This window comes from Pogona vitticeps, chromosome 1 (genome assembly GCF_051106095.1).
Source record: "Pogona vitticeps strain Pit_001003342236 chromosome 1, PviZW2.1, whole genome shotgun sequence".
Classification (NCBI taxonomy): domain Eukaryota; kingdom Metazoa; phylum Chordata; class Lepidosauria; order Squamata; family Agamidae; genus Pogona; species Pogona vitticeps.
The window spans coordinates 86,515,223-86,541,221 of record NC_135783.1 but is presented as its reverse complement, the minus strand read 5'-3'; the positions used below and the strand labels follow the sequence as shown (position 1 = coordinate 86,541,221).

The window sequence follows — 25,999 nt, the reverse complement described above, 5'->3', positions numbered from 1 at the left end:
GCATGCTGATTTACCTGAGGATTGTAGTGGGACTGCGAAATGCCAGAACCAAAGTGGCAACATGTAGAGGCCACTAAGGGTTGGTGACAGCTAGTGAAGGTTTTGAAATTAAAGGAATATTAAAATATATGTTTATTCCTATGAGTTGTCGTCAAACTCAGGTTGAACAGTTGAAGTGGCAAGTTAGGGAAACTGCTTATACCCCCAAATAATTCAAAATTATGATTACAGAAGTTGTAACACTATAGAACGATAAGGACAATAATTTCATTTGAAAGATTCCCCTCTCTATCTTACAAGGGGCTGTGATTTCCAATAAATACCTTAGAAAAATTCAGTAACTGTTTGAGTTTACTTTTTCAAAGTGCACAGGATGATTTAGTGGCGTCTGTTCATTTTTGCACTGAATACCTCTGTAACCAGAATGTATGTGAGTCCGTGGTGGGGAATGTGCTCTTAAATATGACTGTAACTTATTGGAAAGGGCAGTTTTTTTCCAGCATGGAATATTGGTCAGATGGATAGATTAGGACTCAGAAGATCTGGGGTGAGCCATGGAAACACACTGGAGGGGCTGATGACACTGGGAAAAGTACTCCTTAAATATTTCACACACTTTGAACACTATATTATGGCACGGTGAGTCACTGGCTAGCTGTTGTTCCGTAATAAACACATGTTTTAGGCAAATGTCTCCAGATTCAATTTCTGTCACCTCCCGGCTGGGAAAGACTCCTGTCTAAAACTCTGGAGAGCTTCTGTCAGCGTAAGAGTGCAATCAGACATTGAGAGATTTGTGCAGCCAACCACACGGGAAAGGGTGGTTTTACAGGGAGCCATCTTCCTCAAAGCTGACCTTCCATCTGTCAGCCCAGCCCCCCCCCCAAATAGTAGCCTTATTGCTGGACTGAAAAGGTCCATCTTGGGCAGGATGTGGGGTTGGGCTAGTGCACCATTCCCCATATATTGTGCTATAGTCAACAAATAGAACATACTGGACTGCTTCACAAGCAGCCCAAGGTGCAATTTATTTTCCCCAAGTTATCCCAACCTAAATTGTTTCCAAAGAAGTAACCAGTCTCAGCATGTGCGCAAAAGTAAAGGTGGAAAACAAGATGAGAGAAATGCAAACTATTGTAAGCATTTTAGAGACTAACCTCTTTATTTTGGTATGAGACTTCATGAACCAAAATTTATTTGATTGTACATATATTTTTCAATGTCTCTGATATTATGTGATTTTATAGAAATAATGTATTCTTATCTTCCTGGTTACTGACTGTAATAGTTGCCTTTGCCCCATAAAGAGATGGTTTTTAAATTCAGGAATGGGACCAGCTGATCCTAAACAGGGTGAAGACAGTGATCTCTCTCTTTCTACCTCCTAAGCATCATCTGGAAGCCTAGTCTATCATTTGCAGCCGATGCCTTAAAAAAGTGGATGTTGATCCATTAAAACTCACAGTGAAATAAATTGGCTACTCTTTAAGTGCTTCAATATTTTGCTAAAATTAATTAATCAGCCGCCCAGAGTAGACTTTGGTCTAGATGGGCGGGATAAACAAACAAACAAACAAACAAATAAATAATTTGCACAAGCTATCAATTGTAACTGGCTTCTCCTGATGTAGCCAGCAGAGTACAAATCAACATGCCTACCTCTCTCTCTTTCTCTTTAATAGAACAAACTTTAAGCATGACGACTTACAGGCAGGAAGCAAACAGTGTCTTATGCACAATATGAATGTGCATCACAATATGAATGAATTGCTGTTGGCACCCTGAAACGGGGAGGAAAAGTGTCCGAAAAATGGGAAGGGCATTAAAGCTCTGCACTGTGTGACCCAACCAGGAACAAATTTTACCTTACCACCGTGTGAGGAACAGGAATACTATCTGAATACAGTATATAATTCAGAGTAAGTCTGATGGCCTGGACCAGTGTCTTCCACACACATCACCACTAAATTAAATACTGTAGTAATACAGTAATATTATGCCTGGGACGGTGGTTGAAGGAGAGGACTTCTGAAACCCGAAAGCCATTATTATATTGCACTCTTTTTTGTGACTTGGCTCTGTAACGGCGAAAGGACCCTGTTGCTAGAGTATGTGAATGGCACAAGAAAAGCGTGTGGCTTCGACCCCTTTGGGCGAGAGGACAGGTCGCCCGGCTGGCCAGGCTCCCGACAGGGGGACGAGGGCCGCCAGCCGGAGAGCATCCTCCAAAAGCCAGGCTCCTGGGCGGGCGCGGGCGCGAGCGCGCATGCCCCCTCCTCTGCTCCTCTCCTGAGGCGTCGTCGTCGTCGTCGTCCCTCCTTCCTCCCTCAGCATCAGCCCGGGCGGCCCGCCAAGCAGCCGGCAAGTGGAAGTGCTTCGCCCAAGCCGCTGGGCGTCCTGTTGGGAGTTTGCTTGCCTGCAGTTGGTGCGGGCTCCCAACCTACTACTGGGCGGCCGGAGAGGGAGGAGAGAAGAGGACGCGCGCTCTGGCTGGCCGGCGGGTGGACAGACCGAGGCAGAGAAGGGCTGGCGGAGCGAGGCGGCTCGGGTCGCTCTTCCTCCCTCACGGCTGACGGCGCGTCGGTCGGAGGTCTGGAGCCGAGGGGAGGGGGCGGCTGGGGCGGCGGCTCCCTCCGGCCTCCGCCTCCGCCACCGCCGCCTGTGGCATCCCGTGCCCCGAGGACGGGGGTCGTTTTCTCTCACGGGTCCGCCTCCCTGGCCGTCCAGAGCGCTCCGCCTCGTCGGGCTGAGGCTCGCCGCCCGCTCTTTCTTCCCGGAGATGCTGCCGGGCTGAGAGACGCCTCAGGCAGCCCTCCGGTTTGGTCCGAGGGCGCAGCCCCTCTGGGAGGGCGCTGCTCCCCTCGCTCGCCCGCCCAACCCGCGCAACCCGCCCCGGCCGGGCTCCTCCTCCCTTCCATCGTCCGCCTCGCCTCTCCTCGGATGGGGTTGCTCTCCGGGAGCCCTTCGGCGGGCGTGAGCGTCGCGGAGAGACCAAGGCACACCTGCCCATGGAGTCCCTGAGCAGGACCGCCGACCCATAGCCGGAGCGGAGCGTGAGCCGCCTCGCCCCCCCCCCCGCCCCCCCCCCGCCGGCCTTCCCAAGGCCATCCCTCCCCGCCGGACGCGCTAGATATTGTCTCTTCTTCGCGCTCTTCTTCATCCTTCCCCCCCCCCCACCCCGTGCAACATGCTACCTGCCCTATCATCGACCGAGCCCCTCAGTGCCGCTTCAGGGCTGCTGCCATTCCTCGCCATCCTCCCGCAGAGACTGCCAGGAGGCGACCGTTCGGACGATTTGGAAGTGCAATAATTGACGATCGTCATTGTCACCAGCAGATACCTTCGCGCGCGCACTGACACACACACACATATATATTTACAAAGATACTTGGGAGTCCTTTGCCAGAAGCAGGTCTTTCTGCTGCCCCTCTTCCCGCCGCCCCCCCTTTTCCCCTTCCCCTCCCCGTTTCTTCTCAACCTCCTCCACCTCCCCCGAAAGGACAAGAGACGGAAACTTCTACAGGGTGGTTACTATGCAATTGCGACTGGTTTCTTGGTTCTTTATCACTTTGAACTTGATGGAATACATTGGCAGCCAGCAGCAGCCTTCCAGAGTCCGGCGACAAGGAAGAAGTAAGTGCCCGTTTTCCTATTGCATCTGCCTGGAAAAGGTCTGGAGTCCTCGCTTGATTGCCTCCTTTTGCTTTCTTGGTGTTCTTGGGTGGTTTTAGCTCTCAGAGGTACGAGGACTCTCCAAGAGGGAAACACTCGGGGCACTGCCAAGTTTCCGGCAGCCCGATCCTGTGAGTAACTAATGTATGCCGTAAGGATTCCTTCGTTAGCTCAACGGGACCTTGCGTCCCAATCATGTACAGGATTAAGGCCTTCGTGAACTGCTGCTGCTACTGCTTCGCTGAGCGGAGCGATCCTAATCATTTGGTTTAAAAGGATTGTCCCCATGAGGAGGAGTATTCTCAAAAAAAGTACACGCAGGACATCAGAACTCGATGAGGCGTATTTCTGAGTAAGCATGAATAGGATTGCGCTGCGCACCCTATTTAAACGCAAGTCTAAAATCCAACCGGTGTGTTAAAGAGGCTATCATGTCTCGATAGGACCCATAGGTTTAAAACATGCATCAACGATTTGAACCAGTAATCAGGTTACAGGAAGACTGAAAGTTAACTTTTTAACATGGGATGCTTTCCTGCAGTCTGCGACCTTGCAGGATCCAAGGAGCATCCGTTCCTCGCACCTAAAGATGCAGAAGCACTAGATGGTCCTTCGTAGGGTCCGGTGGCTTCTTCCATGCTTGAGAGGCAGCCGGGTTGCAGCCAGGCATTTGCTTGCCTGACGGTCTTTGCCCGGCAGTTCTGAGGTCTGCCTCTCACTGAAGTTAATTATGGAAAATTGACACTGGATTGATGGAATGATATTCTAAACATTGTGCCTGATTATTATTATTTTTTTAAGAGAGGGAGTAGACAGTAGACTGGGAGTAGACTGGGATTTCCCGCCCTCTGCAAAATTAGAAGACGGAAATAAGCCCGCGGAGAGAAGACCCCTGCCCGCTCTCTCGCTCGAGCCGCGGGCTCTTTATAATTCGGGGTGGGGTGGGGAGCACCGATCCAAAGTATCCATTTCGTTAAGAATAAGGGTGGGTGGAAAGGGCGAGATCAGGGGTGAGCTTGGAAGGTGTCAGTCAGGGCAAACTCGAAAAACACTCCCCATCCAAGGGAACAGTGTAGATCAAATCGAGCCGACAGATTATGACGGGCTGGATTCGGTCAATGCCAGGCATACTAGGGCATATTTCTAAGCATTTTTACGCCGGAACACTAGCTTTAGGCTTCACCTTAATTAATTCCAAAAAGACCATGTTTAGTCGAGCAGCCAAGCTCTCGCTGATTTTAACGAGAGACCTGAGTTTCAGCACTGGATAGTCAAGTCCCCTTGAGGGCGACGAGGCTCTGACTGGGTGGCGTCCTTCTTTATTTCACACCCATAGCCTGCTCGCCTTGGGATGCACCTAGTGACAGCCGTGGGATCTGGAGAGACTGTGGGTGGCGGGAAAGTGACTTCCACCTAAATAGGGCGGAAACGGGCATGGATTGACCCTCGAATGGCAGCAGCCGGCGCGATCCTATAAACCGATAGGGTCTGGAGTGGAACGAGGCAGTTCTGCCCAGCTAGATAGACGACGCTAAGGAGTTATCTGGGTTTGCCCACTAATGACATCAGAATGTAGACTCCAGTGGAGAAAAAGAATGAGGTAAACCCAGATGAGGAGTGAAAAATGTAATCTGTCGTCTCCCGTCGCAAGAGTCCTATCTCCACAGGGAGGAGGCGGGGTGGGGGCCTCTTTTTATCTTCGCGGCTGTGTCTTCTGGGCGCCCTTTAGCGTTTGTCCTTGCTTGAAAAGGGGGCTGCTTATTTCCCTCTTGCCTGACAGCTCTGTCCTGATAGGCAGAGAGGAGTATCAGAACACACGGCAGTCTGTATTCAATCAATGAAGAAAAAAAAAAGGTACGCGGGGTTATTTCCCCAGCCCTCCTTTTCCGCACCTTTGGCACACGTATCCCTTGAAAGCTTCCTTTGTACGACCAGCTTCTGGAAAACAAGGTTCGTCTGATTCACCGAAGGTGCCCTGAAAGTATCGCTTGCACTCTTTTTTGGCACGAGATCTCCGGACATTCTACAGTCCGGTTTGGCGAGAGGAACAGGAAGGGCTAATGAAACAAGGGACAAGCCACCGCTTCATTGCCCTGGGCGAGAGAGGGAGAGGACGGGTCCTTTTCCTCCCGAACGCCTTCCCAGTTTCAAAAGTTTTGGTTCATTTGATTTCAAAGTTTTTAAAGTCGGGTTGGGTGAGAGAGATCCTTAGAAGCCAGGTGATGATAAGGTTTGGATAGGCCCTGCAGGGACCTCTCCTCTCTCCTTCTCTTTCTTCCCATCCATCTCCCTCTCTGGGAGACAAAAAAAGCTGTTAGTCGCGCAATAAGCGTGAATGGATGGAAGACTTCGGCGTTTGCTTCGTTTGCCCGGGGTCGCGCTGCAAGAACCGGGAGGAAGATCGCAATGGTTCCGCAAGCCAAACTGGCCCCGATTTCTGCGCATCTTCCCCGCGCGGGAGCTGGAAGAAGCTGTTTCATATAAGCAGGTTCATCATTTACATCGAGCAATGATCAACATAATCAGAGATCAAGAACCGAAGAGGCCCCCCTCCTTTTCCATGGTCCCAACCTTTTATGCATATTTACTTGAAGCAAATCTCCTTTAAATCCGATGGGCTTTGCTTCCAAGTAAACGGTCACAGGATTTACAGCCTCACCGAATAGTTCGCTTGCACTGCGTTAAATTCAGGGATATCCTGTGTAACCAAGGGTATTCGTGGATGAACCAAGCATAGGAATATCTGAGGTGTATGTTTTATTCTTGCCTTCCTTAAAGCGACTACAAGTACTTTCTTCAGAAAATGTTCTTGATATAAAATCGTATCCCTATATTGCTTTCTTAATGGGTCCGAATGGCCATGGTTGCTAGATGGTAGGATGGTCGGTTGGGGGGGGGGCGTTATCTTCGGTGACTGCAGAGTCTTCGCCTCTTCGCTTCCTTTCTCAGCCGCTCTTTGGGGAGCTCCAAAATTGTGAGAGGTGCGACCCCTGCCGTCCATTGCGATAATACGGACGCGCATCTCGTCAAACTGCCCTCTTGCTTGCAGGTGCAGAGAGGGCTCTTGGGGGTCCCCATCGTGCCTCGCCCCGTACCCAAACTTTGCCACTGACCTCAGTTCTAACAATGTCGGGCCCTAGATTGTATTTGGAGACAATGGGAGAAGGAAAAGAAAAAAGGGTGGGGGGTCACGTGACTATAACCAGATCAGAGGGACGATTGTGTAAACACCAGGAGAGAGAATCGCTTCTTATCGTTCCTGCAAACTAATCAAGACCGTGTAAACTAGGCAAAAGATTTACTACTTCAAAGGCAGAGGCACCTTTTCCTTGACTCCAGATTTTTCTTTTGTGAGAGAGGCGGTGGTGGGAGAAATATTTAAAAAAGAGACAGAAAGGCTGCTGGGAAACTGTAGCCTCACTGGCATTCTTTATGCATCTAAAGAAAATGGTTAGGGTTGTTGTAGGTTTTCTGGCCAAACAGCCAGAAAAACCTACAACAATGATCAGATCCTGGCTGTGAAAGCCTTCCGGAATACATCAAAACAGTTCTATAAAAATTAGCCTTCAGGCTAGTTGTATGATGTAGGTACTACTTAGTGCTCCTGGTGTTTTTTTTATGGTTTCTCCCCAAAAAATAAAAAATTAAATGCACCTTCAAGAGACTGGTGTGTTGTGTCCCCTTTTGCAATCCATCCCTGTAGCGTCTATCGTGTGTGAAGAATAACATGGAGGGAAACCATTTCTGGGTGTGATATGTGGTAGACAGCAGCTGTGTTTCTCCCATTCCGAATTTTAAACCATGACTTTGCTTGGGGATGGGATTTGGAAAGAGCTCAAGAATGGTTGGGGCCGCCCCACCATGCCTCCTTGATAGGCGCTACACTCAATGATCCAAACAGTCCCTTTCAGCACTGCAGTTCTAAGATTAAAAAGGATGAGGAGGCTGCAGCTGTACCACCACAATGCACCATTTGGGAAAGGTGCAATTTTGGAATGAAATGGGTGGTTTTGTTAGAGAACCTATTGTATAGTCCTGGGGATTTAGAGACCCATGGAAATGTTAAGAATACTTATGTATGTATGTATGTATGTATGTATGTATGTATGTATGTATGTATGTATGTATGTATGTATGTATGTATGTATGTATGTATGTATGTATGTATGTATGTATGTATGTATGTATGTATGTATGTATGTATGTATGTATGTATGTATGAATAAGCTGGTATGCACACACACACACCTGCTCATGATATTCTCAAATGGGATTGAGAGCTATTCTAGAAAGGAAGAAAAGATTGCACCTTATATTGCATTTACATCTCCCTTTTCTCTTTCCTCCACCCCCTCCCATCTCTTCATTCTTCTCCTTTTTATCCTCTTCTAGTCTCTGTTTCTCTGGGTATGATTGTGTGCAATGTGTTCTCAAGTCAAAACTGACTTAGAGTGAACCTAACGGTACTCTTAAGGCAACAGAGATATTTAAGGAGTGGTTTGACCAGCTTTTCCCCATCAGCCAGTGAGTTTCCATGACTAAATGAGGATTCAAACCCAGGTGTCCTGAGTCCTGGTAAGGAGACACTGGTTATCCCAATTCTCTCAATTCCCTTTATCTCTATTTTTATCTTATTGTCAGGTAATTAGTGTCTGTGCATAAAGAAAGAGCTAACATAGCCTCAAAGTATGATTTCACATGCGTCATTTACATTGCTAGCATGTGAGAGCCTAGCTAACATAAGGATAGGAAGGCAGGCAGGACTGGACCCTCCAGATGTTTGACCTTCTACTTCTATCAGCCCGACTAGCATACTCAATGATGAGGAATCACAATAGTTGCTGTCTAACAACATCTGGAGGGACACATGTTGCCCATTGAATCTACACTTGATTAGATTATTTGACTTTGGCAAGGATTAACTTGACCATTCTGGATTTTTTTTTCAAACTAAGTATAGTTTGAGGGTTCTACTGACATTTCATTTGGAAGATGGCATTATTTTCTCAATGTAAATACTTTATTGGCAAGTGATATCAAAAACATATTCCAAACATTTAGGGATTGAAAATGACAAACAGCTGAAATAAGTAGAAGTTATTACAGATATGTACCACACCAAAAACATGGAAATGACAATTTATAAATATATATAAAGAACAATCTGATAACAATAATATTAAGCATACATAGACACGTTTTTGTTATCATTTAAGGAATCAAAACAATGTTAACAATGCACTTTAAGCCTTAGTCATGTATTTCTGAAACCAAACAGCTATTTTCAGACATGTCAATAAGTAATACTCTGAGCAACCTCAAACCTTATGCTCAAATCCCCATTTAGATATGGCGGAATAAATTAGAAACTTTCAAATTACAAACTGGGATCCTAAAAAGAATCAAACCACCATTTAGGAACCAGAATTGCATGCAAATTCTGCCCAGAATCAAATCAGAACCTGTGGTAACATTCTTTTGGGAGGACTTATTGTATTTTTACATGTCTTGGAAATACATTGATTTCTTATATAAAGAAATATATTTCAAAGTTTCCAGAGAGATAGTAGAGTTATGTCTGTTGCAGCAAAACAGTCTTAAAGATTGCAAGTTTTACTGCAGGCCATTTACATCAAATATAGAGTGCATTGCCTCATTTATTACATTTGGTTGGCAAGGTATAGCCAGTGGAATGACAGGGAATAGACATGCAAGAAGCACAAACATTGATCATACTTTAAATGTAGTCATTAACAAACAGTAATTGGGTGGTAGCACAGGCATCTTCATATACACAAGCTGATTAAAACATGTATTGTGGTGACGAAGAAAATTAATCAAGAAAATATAATAATAATAATAAAATATTTGATCTGTATATCTGAAGGAAATCACACCTTGCATTTTTCTTAGTGATTCCTGCATTTTGACCTTACTTTCCCCTAACACTTTGACTGCAAATCAGATAGTAACGTGCCATTTATCATAGAATAGTGAAGTTGGAAGGGGCCTATAAGGCCATCAAGTCCAACCCCCTGCTCAATGCAGGAATACAAATCAAAGGATATCTGCCATGTGGTTGTCTATGTTTCTCTTGAATGCCTCCACTGTTGGAACACTCACCATCTCTCGAGGTAATTGGTTCTGCTATCATACTGCTCTAACAGTTAGGATGTTTTTCCTGACATTCAATCAGAATCTGTCTTCCTGTAACTTGAGACCATTGTTGCTTGTCCTGCACTCAGGGAGTAGATCCTGCCCCCCCCCGTATGACAGACAGCCTTTCAAGTATTTGAAAAGTGTTATCATATCACTCCTCTGTCGTTTTTTTCCTTAAGGCTAAACATGCCTAATTCTTTCAGTCTTTCCTCATAAGGTTTGGCTTCTAGACCCCTGATCATTCTTGTTGCTCTCCTGTGAACTTTTTCCAGTTTGTCAGCATCCTTCTTGAAGTGTGTTGTCCAGAGCCATTAATTGTCAGCCTCTGAGTATGATTCTGTAGCTAACTGTGTATCCACCTGATAGTTGTTCTATCCAGCCCACACCTAGTTAACTTGCTAATCAGAATATTGTGGGGCACTGTGTCAAAAACCTTGCTGAAGTCTTCAGTATGTCTACAGTAGAGATGAGGGTATTCGTATATGAATATCCCTGCACAAGTGGCGATAACAAGGGTCCAGCCCTATGGGACCGGATGGTCCCCTCACTGATCCGCCGCTGCTGTGGACACTGTGATTCTTCCAATGGTAATTCTTCCATCGGCTAGCCACTCCTGGCAGGAGGACAAGCCTCACTGCAAGGTCAAAGAGTGGCTTGTAGATCATGATCTGCGGAGCCATTGGAAGAATTACTGTACCATTGGAAGAATCACGGCATCCACAGCAGTGGTGGATCAGTGAGTGGACCATCTGGCCCCATGGGGCTGGACCCTCGTTATCGCCACCTGTGTGTATTCCTATATTCATATTCCTATATGAATACCCCCATCTCTAGTCTACAGCATTCCCAAATTAGTCTGGCAGGATTTCTTCTTGACAAATCCATGTTGGCTTCTAATTATTACTGTACTGTTTTCTAGGTGCTTGCATAGTGACCATTATGGATGAGTCCTGCTACATTCTCTTTGATCTGTAGGGCTTTTTTGACATTAGTAGAAACTAATGTCAAAGAATGACAATGATCCAAGGAGAATATCACCCAAACTCTCTTGTGTGTGTGTGTGCGTGTGCACGCACGCACACACACACACAGAGGGCATGTTTCCATGTTTCTCCTATCCTCATTCATTCCTACAAGCTGGATAGATCAGTGGTTTAGATATCTGGCTGCAGAGCCAGAGGTTGGGAATTTGATTTTGCACTGTGCCTCCTGCAAGTAAAGCCAGCCTGTGCCCCAGAAGGAGGGAACGGTAAACCACTTCTGAGTATTCGCTACCTGGAAAACCCTTCAAAGGGTCTCCTTAACTCAGAATTGAGTTTATGGTACAAAAGAACAGCAGTGACAAAAGATAGAGACTATCCCAAGGAAACTAATAAGAAAGACTAAGCAGACATTCGAATTTGCATCTCCTTGTTCCAGATCTAGCACACTAGCACTTTACTGGCTCTCCACACTAGCTATATAAATGGTGCCAAAGATGAAACATCTGGAAGATGAAATGCAATGAATAGTGTATGGAAATATTTATTATGCAAATTAAGTTACCCAGATTTGGAGCACCAGATTATAGCAACCCTATTCCTGCATTGCTTCAAACTATGCAATATGATCAAGCATGCACACTCTCCAGCAAGCTCTCGAGACCCCTTTCCTAAGTCCTGGCTTCCAGTTTGCTAATACTGTGCAAGTGCAACATACTTAGAAACCCCTTAGCACTTGAGCTCCTGAACCCTGGAGTCAGCTAGAAATGGGCAGAGTGGGGGACCCCAGAATCGTATATATGGCGCATACAAAATGTATTTATTTTATTATATTTGTATACCACCCATTCATGTAATGCACTACTTTGGACAGTTTACAACATAATAAAGTTAAAAAAAACACAAAACAATAAAATTATTTTTTAAATCAGATAAATAAAACGGATAACACCACAAGGCGTATTATCCTCGTAAATGTTGGGGCATGAGACATAAAAAGGCAGGGTCACTACAGAAGGCCTCTCTAAAAAGCAATGTTTGGAGATGCTTCCAAACATTAGGAAGGAAGGAGCCAGGCACAGCTCCATCAGGAGCTTGTGCCATAGTGAAGGAGGTCTGTCATTTTATAGATTACTCCTGGGCCTCCTTTGGAATGGCCATCCCGAGGAGCATTGCCTGGGAGGATTGGAGAAACAGGCAGATGACCTTGGGGAGAGATGCTTTGCCAAGTATCAAGGTCCCAGACATGAAGGACTTTATATCTAAGCATCAAAAATTTGAACCTGACCTGGGGACACAACAGGTAACCAGGAGAGATGAGCAGAACAGGAGTGATATGATCAAATTTTCTCATGCCACCAGTCTGGCTGCTGTATTCTGGACCTACTGTAGTCTCCAGGTCAGTCTCAAGAGAAGCATCATGTAGGGAGTGTTACAGTAGTTGATCTACAGGATGACCAGAACATGCACCAGCATCGTGAGAACACCCTTGTCTAGACAGGACAGAATCGGGTGATAAACCTCAGCTGGTTGAAGGCTACAGTCCCACATGGCTACAATCTGGGAGTCTCAAGAAAGAGCCGGGTCCAGAAGCATGCCCAGATTATGGATTTGATTGATAAATGGGAGGGAAATGCCATCCAGTCTAGGGATAATCTAGTCTTTCAGAAGGGCCCCCAGGAGCAAAATCTCCTCGTCCAGGTTCAGTTTGAGCCTGTTAGCACTCATCCATTTCAAAAGCAATCTTTTTTTTAAAGCATCACTTGACCTGAAATTTGTATACTTACGTGGAGAACTAGAGAAGTATAGCAATTCCTTAAAGATATCAGATGTTACTATTTCCTTGTCACTGTTTGGAACCTCTTCCAGAAATCTAGGATTGACAGCAAGAATCAGTTCAATACATTTCAGTCTTTCCTCTCCCCTCTGCTCCCACAAACACTGCAAACAAGTGAGAACTGAGGTTTTCCCTAAATTGCAACATTTACTTGGGAACTGGGATAGGATTATCATTAGCTGAATGCTCCTTTCATAGAGAACATTTGGGCAAAACAGTGACTCCATAGTTTGCCTTCTCTCTCTGGTACTGGAAGGGCTAAAAACTTTACCCTTAAAAATATGGAAACCAGGAATCTGGACCAGAGAATGATCCAAACATGTACCAGGTTGCATGGCTAAAATCCAGGCAAAACCCTGTGTATGGCTGCCCCACACAGTGGGTGGAGTTCCAGCATCACCCCTCAGGAAACAACAAGCCCTGGCAGCAACAGTGCAGGACATCATGGACTGGTACTGAGGTTTCCATCAGTCTCAGGAGCAACGAGGAACCCAGAAACTGTCCCTCCTTGTGTTTGGGTGCCTTGTGTTTGTGCGTAGTGTCGTGTGTGGTACAAGTCCTTGCTAGAATGGGAATAATCGCTGGAGCTGGTGGGCATATTTTGCCACATTAATACCCATCAACAATAGTGTTCTTCTAGCCTTATCTTCCCTAGCTCAGAAGATATGCTTCAGCCCTGAAATATCAGGGAACAGTACTGACCTTGCAATTCTAATCCTGAAGTACATAAATGCAAGAAGCCTTATGGGATAAAGGTTTCCTGTCTCTTCTTACTTTTTCAGTCACTTGAAAAAATTATGGACAGGGTCAAGGGATCCTCCTGAAGAATGTGTCATGGAAGGCTGCTCTGGAATCAAAATCACTGCTACGTAGATGACATTTATTTAACTCATATTGGGATTCTAGCCATTAGTTTTGAAGGACAACATGGTGCTATATTGTTTTTATTGCAACTGGTGCACTTGGCTATCCGTCTAGAAATTGTGAATGGTTTCCTCATCTATTAGCAGTTATGACAGTATGCACCTTATGCAACTCCTAATGTTTGAGTTTTGTCAAGTACAGGTTGGTGAGATAGAAGGAGGAGACAAACGGCTCTCAGTCTTAAGAATACATTATTCCCCGTTGCTTTCCTTTGAATTGGAATGGTCAGAAAGGCACCTTGTGGTAGAATATCTCAGCTTATCAATAACAGAAAATACATTAAAATTTTAATTTTTCAATAGTCAATCTGAAGCTGGCCTCAGAAGCTCACCTGTTGATGTCACTTTGGTAAACTTTGGCAGTTTAGTTTTTAGTATAGGAGAGGTTTTGATAGGTATCTGTTGCTACTTGGCAACAGCTTCTTCTTCTTCTTCTTCTTCTAACAAGGGACTGAAGTGTATTTGAAAGGAATCCAAATATAAATCACAAATTCAGTTGTAACTAGTTTGTGCAGAAACACCTGCATCACATCCCTGGATTCCCATGCACATATCTAACCTACTAAAACATGGCATTTTAATGTATCATGAAATTTATGTTTGTTATCAGCACATTCAATGATCCAACATAATTTATTGAAGAGAACTTTAAGAACAAGATATTTGATTCCTATCAGGGAATAGGGTCAGAAAGAGGGAAAATGTCCAGGTTTTTTTGCAGCAGGTCTCCCACAGACTGGCTTAGCAACAGCAAACATTATTCTAGTGCTTGCCCTCCAAAGTGACAAATACCACTGCCTACACATATTTTATTTCTTTTACTACACCTCGTTCTTCACATCGACATAACATATCCATAAACAATCCTCCTATTTCTAAATGAAGAATCAGTATACTCATCTGAAGATCAATTAAGCATTAAATTACTTACAAATTGACTGCTTCAGTTCAATAAATGTACAGTGCATCTATATGCACCATTCATTCAAAAGAAAACCCAAGTGAGTTCAGTGGAGCTTATGTCCCCATGTAAATACATATGGCTGCAGTGTTGCAGTGTCATATGCATGTTTGTTTTTATGTATCCTATTCAGTTTGGTTTGGGACCTCATTACTTGACAGAGCATCTCTTCCTAAGATTGTACACCTTGGCTAGCCAGGTTTCCCATTTGTGTTGGGGTCACCCCTACAGAGGCCTAGAAAACTACTACCAGGAACCATAGAACCATCTTCTTGGTGGTGGCCACAACTCTATGGAATGCATGACCTGTGGTAGAGCGTGATTGGTTAAAGAGCAATAAAGTATTATTTATGTTATAGTGTTTGAAGAGGCCTTCAGAAACATCTTATCCCTCTGACATAATCATGGATCCATCAATTGAATATTGATTTTGATTAGCTGTTGCCTCTAGGTTTATTTTCTATTTTGGGTTATTACTGTTTTGGTCTGGAGGTCATTATTTATGTCTTTGTGGGTTGGAGTGGGTAGCTGTGTTTTTAGCCGTAGTGCTTAGGCACTAGATGGGCGGAGTACAAATGTGATGTATAAAATCAATCAGTCAATAAATTATTCAATAAGGCTTATCTTCAAATAACTACCGCATATAATACTACAAAAATGTACTTGGGGATAAAACCCTAACTGAACACATTGGATTAGCATCTGAATAGGCTTCCATATGGTTGCATCATTCACAGAGAGTTTGTGTTTTAAATATATACTGGAGAAATGGGCATTTCAATTATAATCAATTTCAAATAGGTTCAAATATGATCAATTTCTTACATTAAAGCCAAATTTACTGTTGTAATGTGCTGCTATGTTACTTCCAAGCTATGCAGATTGTAATACAATTTTTGAAGTATGTGAGATTTTCAAAAAGTAGTTTACCATTGCCACCCCCTGTGAGCTTCTATGGCCAAGCAGGAATGTGAACCTAGGTTTCCTGGCTCTTAGTCCAACATTCTATCCAATTTTACCACACTGGATTTCAATTTTAAGTAAAAAAAAAAGTACAGTAAAAAAAAAGCAAGTAATATGATTTATTTTTACTGTAGCAATGTCTGTAAACTGCTTCCAAGAGCTGGGCTCCATTAGATTAAATTACTATATAAACATTATTATTGAGACATATTTCAATATTCTCTGGACCAAAGGTGCCAAGTAAGTCACACAAAAAATGGAAAAGGGTTTCCAGAATTATTTCTCATGATTATTTTCTGGAAAAGGTAATAGTAATTGTTTATATCCTTCCTTATTTTTCTTTCTAGTCATGTTCCTTTTAGGAACTTTCAGTGGTAAGGAAGTTCTCCACCCACAATGGGAAGAAAGACCCAGCAACAGTGGTAAACACTATCCACAACTGAAAAGAAAAGTGTGGAGGCAATGAAATTAACATGCAGCTTCCATATATCTCTGGATCCTAGAAACTTTTGGGTTCTCCTGTCTGACTAATAGCAGATAGAGATGGGCATGAATTAAAAATGAATCACCACATTTGTTCATTAATCGGTAATCTGTTGATTCATGTTCGTACGAATCATGAATTTTTATTTTAAAAATTTGTTTGGCTATAAAACAGAACCCCAAAGCACCTAGAGACACAAAAATTACAGAGAAGCTTTCCACAACTCTCCTCTACAATCCTTCTACGTTTGGTGGAGGTTGGGTTTCCCCAAGCCAGCTGCTAAATGGCACTTTCCTGGGTGGGGGGAATGACCCACTTTGTGGGTGTATAACTTGGATGTCCGAAACCCTGTCATCACCAAACTTGGAGGAAGCTCCTCCTTTTATAGGGTTATAAATTATACAAATAGATGGATCAATTCATTGATTTGCCAGAAAAAAAATATAAATTCATGATTAGTGATTTTTCGATTTTGATGAATCACAAATCAAAACAAGTCGCCATTTGTGCCCATTTCTGACAGCAACCACTGAATAGTGCATTAGCAGCAGCAACAGTAATAATAACCACCAACTCTTCTCTCTTTATAGCAACAGCACAGTGCACTTCACAAAGATCCATTCTTATATTTAGTTACAGGATAAGTTATAAGTTGAAAACTACAGAGCCCCATCAGGAAGATACAGTGGAGAACAGAACTCCCAAATGCCTGAACCACTGAACTACATTGCAAGAGGGGAATGGGTGGGTTTTCTAGGATATTGTAAAAGTGGTAAGAGTCTGACAACATCACAGACCTAATGTAATCCCCACACCTTCTAGCTATGTTTATCTTTTGAACAAGAAAATGAACTTAATAGAAGACATATTTTTCGCACCATAAGACACACTTTTTTCCCACAAAACAGGGGGGTGGAAAGTCTGTGCGTCTTATGGGGCGAAGAAAACAGATTATATTTTCCTGTTTTCTTCTCCTAAAAAATTGGTGCGTCTTATGGCAAGGTGCGTCTTATGGAGCGAAAAATACGGGTAATTAAAATACTACTGGTGCCTCATCTAGTTTGTTCCTGAGTACTCTGGTTTGTTTTTACACTAGGGAAATCCTCTAAAAGTACCTACATTGTACAAAGTTCAAGGATATGGCAGTGGTTGGAAACCCATACATATTAGAGTTAAGCTGAGGACTTAACTCATGAACTAGAAACAAAAGCAGGTTCTTTGCATTTGCTCTGGACTTGCATTGCTTTTATGCAGCAGCTTGAACAGCCAAAGCAACTATAGCAGCTATAACCATGATTTGTAAAGTTGGAGATAAAGGCAAAACCATAATTTGCAGATTTACTTCAAATAATAGTTTGTCAGTTTTTGTATGTAGCTACAAAAAAGTCCTACAATCCATGATCTGGCATGTTATTTCAGATGATACTATTTTCAGATTAATATTCATCAATTATTACCCCAAAATTAAATAACTTGCACATGTGAAAGCATGATCACATAATTAGGGAGCACCATGTTTTTTAGCAGAGGCGGTAGCCCATAAATTAAGCCATGAGTTATTGAGTATTGAACAATTGAGTGCTAAGATATCCTATGGTATGACCAAACAAGCTCTAGATAGAGTAACTTTTACTGTAAAATTGCAGTACATGTGACAATCTTGAAGGTGGTTTACCTGTGTGTAAGTTAATTTGCATAACACACCAGGGCAAATGGCCACTAACTAAAGAGACTGTGGTTCTATAACTAGGAATGTACTGTACTGTTGCACAATTGGGCTCACACTACATGACATCTTCAGTGCCTCAATCGTTAGCAGCAATTCATTGCAGTGAGTTAATTTATGCATACATATATCACCAGCAGAATTCTGGCCAATGGCTACATACCAACTTACGTACACCTCTTATTAATTCCTTTAAAGCTTTTTGCTTTAAAGGTGTGTTTAATATTCTCATTAAAAATACTATAACTTCAATGAGCTTTATTTTGTCTGAACTGTACTTCACATTAGTGACAGGTTTGTTGTTATTGTTGTATGTCATCAAGTTGCCCCCGACATATGGTGACACCATGAGTGAACAATCTCCAAAATATCTTGTCCTCCAAAATGTCCCATTTGTAACAGCTGCCCTGCTTAGCTTTTGCAAACTCAAGTCTGTGACTTCCTTTATGGAGTCAATCCATGTCATATTTGGTCTTCCTTTTTTCCCTGCTGCCTTCAACCTTTCCCAGCATTATTGTCTTTTCCAAAAAATCCTGTCTTCTTATGATGAAATAAGTTGCTAATAGAATAATAAGGAATAGACTATTTTACAATGTAGATATTTGGATATACTGGAATCTTTGGAACCTTCAAAATGAATGGAAATATTTTGGATGCTAATGTGAAACAACAAAGTAAATACCCCAAGATCCAGAGGGAAACAGCTGCAGGGGCATTGTTATTTTCACCAGTCCATGGGACTCTCCCTAACATATTTTGCTGTTTTATAAAGAAGGATCTCTTTTTCCTCCTGGCATAAATATATTCCCTGTGCTGTAAATAAATAGCTTACAAGTACCATAGAGTTAACATATAAGAATAAATCTTAGCTGCCTAATGTCAGGTCAGAAATATAAATCTATTCCAAGATGCCAGGTCAGAAGGGAAGAAGACTTTTCAGTGAAAAAATAGAAAGCACCTTCTAGTAACAGAGCTTTAATCTTGTTTCTTTTTACTACTCTAAAAATATTCTGCTGCCAATAATATGATTTGAACCGTCTACTTTTAGAATTTCTAAAAGAAAAATAAACACACAGACCAGAATTAATTTATGAAATGCTCCGAGGTTTATCTTGGCAGAACACTTTTCAGCAGCAAGATTTTCTTTCTTTCTTCCAGACACTGCACACATTTATTTCTCTCCATTTTTCGTATAAAATGGATATGTTGTTTAACTATAACATGGTACAACTAGAGAATAGATTTCTGTTTACAGCCAATACTAGAAGCTGTGATTTCTAGCATTATTGAAATCAGACAATTGCTACAACGGGAAGCCCCCCATCCAAACCTCATTGATTTCAGTGGGCTCTGAAACAGGGCCCATGATCTTATTTGAGCAGGAATTCAGTTCTAATTATGGGTCATCTTTGAACAACACTAGGCCTATATTAAAGCATTCCCAGGAGGAACCCATCCCCCCATCTTAGCACACTGGTGTGTCACCCATGATGAACAAAGTTAGTGATGCATGTGGCTGTGCAAGTTTGGATGAAAGTGGTAATGAAATAGTAACTGCTTATATAATATATCAGAGTATTTTGAGATCTTTGGATATAGCTTCTTGTCATGATCATTCTATAAATGGAAGGCTGCATCGTAGTCTGTGGGCAAGGAGAAAGTCTTACGAAGAGCCACTGTGTTCTATAAAAGAACCCAATGCTTCCAAGCTAGTCAGAGCTATGTCAGATTAGGTCAAATGCCCAAAGCCAATAAATCTCCACTGAAATGTAAATATTCCAATCAATGAATTTAATTAGTAATTCATGGGATAGACTTGGGCCCATTCCTCTTGTAAATCCTTTATTTGAGGTATCCTATAAGGTTTACCTAAAGACAGCCACCTCACCTTGACCTATCTAACAATCATGCCTAAGTGTAGTTCCTGGGTAATTCTTATTTCACTAAGATGTAAATTCTACCACAGAAATGGCAATCAACGAATTTATCCTGAAGTGTGTTTTTTAGCTATTCTAAAAATATTCTCCTGCCCCTATGATAATTTGAATCATGTCTTTTTAGAATTTCTAAGTGAAATTAAATGTACCAGAAGAGTCATCCAAGCACAATCCTCAAAATCCCATGAGATCAAATGGGCAGGATGCAATGATTGCACCAAAAAAATAAAAAAGAAGGACATATGAATGTTCTGTCTTAATCTAGACACATGGGCAAGCTTGCAAATTATAAGAGAAACACTCACTTAAAGAGCCCTCTATCCTTGGCATAGGATAAAGAGAGCTCCCTGTAAAGCATACTTGTGCCATTTCTCTTCTTGAGAGGAACGTTTATTTATGAACCAACAATGAAAAATATACAAAAGGATCACACTGGGAAAATTAGCTAACTTGAAATAGGAACTGAGTCACAAACCTTGCCATGTAAATAGGGGATTCATTAACGCCATATAAACTGTGTATATAAAACTTGTAATACTTGAGAATCAAATGAACACAAAGAAACACCAGACTGAATTGCAAGGAAGTCACCTTTGAGGAGGGCTAGGCCTCTAAACCAGGGGCCATTTACCCTGGCTTAGGTAGGTTGTAGCCATGCACTGACTGCACAAGACCAGAGAGTTTGGATCAGAGACTGGGGGAAAAAGTAATTCACAAATAATCAGCTGTTTGTAATCAGTAAATATGAAGCCCTCCAGTGATGTTCCTATAAATAAACAATATAGTGAAAACAGTGTAACATTACATTATGTAATGTAACACTACAGTTGCAATCCTGTTGCCAGAAGTTATGCTGCATGGTGATTTTTCTGAAATACGAGGTTTCTGACACACACACACACACACACCCTCCCCAAAAGTCCCAAAGATTCCTTGGGATCCCTTTCATCATGGGAAAGTCATTGTGGCTGCAGGATGGTGTGTATGTGTGTGTGTGTGTGTGTGTGTGTGATTTTCAAAAACTGCAATCCCTAGGGTGATGTTTATCAGGGGTGGGGTGTTTTGGAAATTAAGGACTCTGACCCCCCCCCACCCCACAGCCCCAGCAACTTCTCCACAGTGGAATGGACCCTACAGCGTTTTGAGTCCTTCCAGGAATGGGAACTCGAGTCATGGGACTCACTCTCAAGTCAAGACTTTTAAGTCACACTCAACTCAATTTTGATTCTGACTCAACTCAATTTTTTTTCTTCTTCAATGACTCAAGTCTTATAACTCAGAAGCCCTAACCCAATCCTCCCTTTTTTTCTGGAGGGAAAAACTTGTTTTCAATAGGGCCTTGGATTTGAAGCTTCGTACTCAGGACTTGGTACCAAAGACTTGGACTTGGGACTCGATACTAAAGATTCAAACTTGGACTTGGGACTGAGACCCAAAGATTTGCCAACATCCCTGGGTCCTTCAGGGATGAATTGAAAACTTTTAGCTCTGAAAAATCGTTATGGCTGATGACATAATCAGCCTTAAAGGAATAGGATTTCAGCCAATATTGTGTACATAATGGTTAGAATCCTCTTCACTTAAGCGATCATGTAAATGTTTCCCTGTGACGAGCTAAGGCACTGATTGCAAAATTAGTCATGCTACCAGCTGCATTACTGGCACTTGGAAGGAGAAGAGACAAATGGGAAAAAAATTCTGCACAGTTACCCTTACATATGTATAAAACCTGTTATTGCTACATTATGTACACAATAAGCCAAATCCTAAATTTAGGCAGCAGAAATTGATAATATCTGTAACCAGTTGACAAGGGTAAAATGTAATTTAAATTAATTAAAGTGTAATCTCCTCCTGATTCAGTTTCTGAGGCAAAAGGGACCTCTAGGGAACCCTGGAACCTAAAATAGGTATGGGAATCTTTTAATTAATTTACACAAAATTTTACTGGTGCTGGCTGATGACAACAGCTTCTGCCACATACATTTGCACCAACAGGATTTTGTCTATAGTAACATAACACTATAGTGTGTACATTAATGTTCATTATAATTGTAATGTTAACAAGGGATAATTTAACTCCTTTCGAAGTTTAAATTTTAACTTTTTAGGTACTTCTGCAGTTATGAAGATTTGGCCACCTTAACTGATAAGGAGGAACATCACCCAGTTCAAATGCTGGCTCATGCTCTGCCTTGTGCACCATTATGGGTGTTGGGGTGTTCATGAGATAGATGGCTGGTAATCTTCAGATATTTTGGAGAAACTAAATTTTACTTTTAAAATTATAATGATAGTAACTAAAATGGTAAGTTAGGAGTCTATCCAGTTTGATTTTGAGGTGTTGGTTTTCTTTTCTTTTCTTTTCTTTTCTTTTCTTTTCTTTTCTTTTCTTTTCTTTTCTTTTCTTTTCTTTTCTTTTCTTTTCTTTTCTTTTCTTCTCTTCTCTTCTCTTCTCTTCTCTTCTCTTCTCTTCTCTTCTCTTCTCTTCTCTTCTCTTCTCTTCTCTTCTCTTTCTTTCTTTCTTTCTTTCTTTCTTTCTTTCTTTCTTTCTTTCTTTCTTTCTTTCTTTCTTTCTTTCTTTCTTTCTTTCTTTCTTTCTTTCTTTCTTTCTTTCTTTCTTTTTGTCTGCTATCAAGTCAGTTCCAACTTATGGAGATCCTTCCAGGGTTTTCTAGGTAGAGAAAGTGTAGATGTGATTTACTATTCCGTTCTTCTGCGGTGGGGGGGTGGTCCTCTGGAACTGTGCATCTTACCCATGGCTACACAGGTTGGCTCTTACCCCAGGATCCACAGTGGGGAATTAAACATCCAGCTTCTAGCTCCACAGTCAGATAACTACATCACTGAAGTTTATAGCTAGCAGTCTATAAATTATTCAGCCATGAAAGCCTTGAGATTACTGCTTTTCACAAATTCTTGATCATACAGTACTCACATTAGTGAAGATAGCGCAAGAGTCATTTTCTCCTATCAGTGTTCCTGAATCTTGCTTCCCTTGATGAAAGGCAGCGCTGGTATGACAACTTTCCACACTAGAACAGGCTTCAGGTTTTGCACAACCCTGTGTAAATTCCCCTGGGCTGACATGCTGGCAGAGGGTTAACCTAGCAGAAGTGCTGAGCAGGATGAACCTGCCGTGTTTGATTTTAATATATTGCACTGTCACAGAGCAAAGCTGTATTGAAGGCATTGTGGGAAATTAAAGTATCAGCCCGATCCAGCTAACTAGTTTTGCTTGGAGGACCAGGTAATGGGAGGGAAAAGGAAACAGAGAGACAAGGAAGGTATCAGTGGTAGGCACTGTGAGAGCACCACATCTCTCAAAGATGCCAGCTAAAGCCTCACACAGTAGAAACAGGTCCACGGGGTTCCTGATTTCAGAAGTTATCAATGTGGTGTGGAGTGGAACAATGCAAAAATGGGAACATGCTGCATATGTAATAGATAACGTGTCTCTAGCAAGAAGACAACATTTTGTGAGACAGGTCTGAGCTGATAAAACTCTTTAAAAGCCTATAAATTAGTAATGGAAAGGAAGAACCATCCCCAAAGACAGAAATAAATGTAATGTAGGAGAAAACATTCAAAAACTATCCTAGATGATATGACATGTGGATGAAGCATTCTCCTAACTTCTCATTCTAGTCCCACAATGTTGCCTTCTTGTCTGGCATTGATTATGTAGTCTTCATGGTACTATAAAGATTCTCTTAATGGTCTTCTTCGGTGCAAGCTTTCAGTCCTTTAGATATCCTTCCAAGCTCCAACCAAGCCTAACATAACTATATATGGTGGATCCCAGAGATTCACAAAAAAAAAATCCTTGTTTGGCTAGCCTGTCTGGGGTTTTAGAAACAAATGCTGAGGTTTCAACAAGTACCCGAGAGGCTGTAATATATGGCTGGTGGGCTGTATGGCACAGTTTGTTCAGGCCTGTAGTAAAGTTGAGTGGCTATGTTAAATCTTATTTCTTTGTACTGTGGGCAGCTCTGATAACTTCTAAAAAAGCAGCAGAGCTAAGAGCTGTTACTTTTCAGGATTATATTTCACAAAATGTTGCTGCTATCCTATCCAAAGTTTTCCAACTCTAGACAGAATTATGTTGTTTTTTTTTTGAATTCACTATGTTGTGAGTAAGTATCAGCTGTTCATTCTGTAGGTGTTTTTTTAAAATCTGTGACAAAAGCTCATCTCAGAAGATTCTAACGTGAACCTGAAACTGCAGTTTTGTATAAATGCTGATGGTATGGATTGAATTATCCCTGTACAAATTGGGAGCTGATGAGCATAGACACACCATGTGACAATGTAAGCAATTAAGTTACTGTCCAAATTGCTAAATGTAGCCTTTGATTATGTTAGTGCAAACAGTGATTTATTTCATTAATTTCCTACAGCTGTATTTGGCATTGTGCAAAGGATCAGTGGCAGCTGTAAATTTTGGCAAGAGCATGTTTAATAAGAATTATTTAGTCCTAAACTAAATTTGTTGAGAAGTTCCATAATGAATGTTTGGATCATATGTTTCTCTTTCCTTCTGATGATGAAGAGGAGGTAGAAAACATCTACAGTACTTTATGTTTAGGTAAAAATAGGAATGGAACGGGACCAAACAGGGACTTCTCAATTAAAATTGATGCCAGAAATAGTGTGATGCAATAGAAAAATATCAGAACAATATTTTAGACTATCTTAAACATATTACTCATTCATTGACACTCTTGTTGCCCTCAAACCCATCTGAATGGAACACAGTGGCAGAGAATGGCAACTTCCAAGTAGGATAATCGAACCAAATTCAAGGCACATGTGAGGCACATGAGACAAACGTTTGTTGTTGTTTAGTCATTCAGTCGTGTCTGACTCTTCGTGACCCCATGGACCAGAGCACGCCAGGCCCTCCTATCTTCCACTGCCTCCCAGAGTTGGGGCAAATTCATGTTGGTAGCTTCGGTGACACTATCCAACCATCTCGTCCTCTGTCGTCTCCTTCTCCTCTTGCCTTCAAACTTTCCCAACATCAGGGTCTTTTCCAGGGAGTCTTCTCTTCTCATGAGATGGCCAAAGTATTGGAGCTTCAGCTTCAGGATCTGTTCTTCCAGTGAGCACTCTGAGTTGATTTCCTTCAACATGGATAAGTTTGTTCTCTTTGCAGTCCAGGGGACTCTCAAGAGTCTCCTCCAGCACCACAATCCAAAAGCATCAATTCTTTGGCGGTCAGCTTTCTTTATGGTCCAGTTCTCACGTCCACACATCGCTACTGGAAAAACCATAGCTTTGACTATGCGAACTTTTGTTGGCAAGGTGATGTCTCTGCTTTTTAAGATGCTGTCAAGGTTTGTCATCGCTTTCCTCCCAAGAAGCAGGCGTCTTTTAATTTTGTGGCTGCTGTCACCATCTGCAGTGATCATGGAGCCCAAGAAGGTAAAATCTGTCGCTGCCTCCATATCGTCCCCTTCTATTTGCCAGGAGGTGATGGGACCAGTGGCCATGATCTTAGTTTTTTTTATGTTGAGCTTCAGATGATTTTTTGTGCTATCCTCTTTCAGCCTCATTAAGAGGTTCTTTAATTCTGCCATCAGAGTGGTATCATCTGAATATCTGAGGTTGTTGATATTTCTTTCAGCAATCTTAATTCCAGTTTGGGATTCATCCACTCCAGCCTTTTGCATGATATATTCTGCATAGAAGTTAAATAAGCAGGGAGACAGTTAAATAAGCAGGGAGACAGCTTTAATATAATTATATTCCTTGGCTACATAAAAATCTCTCAGAGTATATTCCCTTTTCTGTGATCAAAGATAATGCAGATTCTCCCCCATATTGCTGCAGAGTATAGGTTTGTTTAATTTTATTTTGCAAGATGCTGCTGACGCCCAGGATGTCAATGTTTATTCTTGCCATCTCCTGTTTGACCACATTGAGCTTACGAAGGTTCATAGATCTTACATTCCAGGTTCCTATGCAGTATTTTTCTTTGGAATAGCGGACTTTCCTTTCACTTCCAGGTGCGTCCGCAGCTGAGCGTCCTTTTGGCTTTGGCCCAACCACTTCATTAGCTCTGGAGTTACTTGTTCTTGTCCTCCACTCTTCCTCAGTAGCATGTTGAACGCCTTCTAACCTGAGGGGCTCATCTTCCAGTGTCACATCTTTTAGCCTTTTGTTTCTGTCCATTGAGTTTTCTTGGCAAAGATACTGGAGTGGTTCTCGAAGGCTTTCATGGCCGAGATCTGATGGTTGTTGTGGATTTTTCGGGTTCTTTGGCCATGTTCTGAATGTTGTTCTTCCTGACGTTTCGCCAGTCTCTGTGGCCGGCATCTTCAGAGGACTGGAGTAGGAACTCCAGTCCTCTGA

At 42.2% G+C, this 25,999-nt stretch overlaps 1 protein-coding gene across 2 annotated transcripts in view; it reads left to right on the top strand.

Annotated features, from left to right (window-relative positions):
• The first annotated feature begins 3,204 nt into the window (after positions 1 to 3,204).
• Positions 3,205 to 25,999, top strand: part of RSPO3 (R-spondin 3) — an 83,998-nt gene continuing 61,203 nt past the window's right edge. Inside the window, exon 1 of one of the 2 annotated variants that reach the window (XM_072997004.2) lies at positions 3,205 to 3,633. In XM_072997004.2, coding sequence (XP_072853105.1) covers positions 3,534 to 3,633 — 100 coding nt within the window. In that variant the 5' untranslated portion in view covers positions 3,205 to 3,533. The remainder of the gene's footprint in view (positions 3,634 to 25,999) is intronic. The other variant, XM_078383383.1, reaches the window with a different exon arrangement.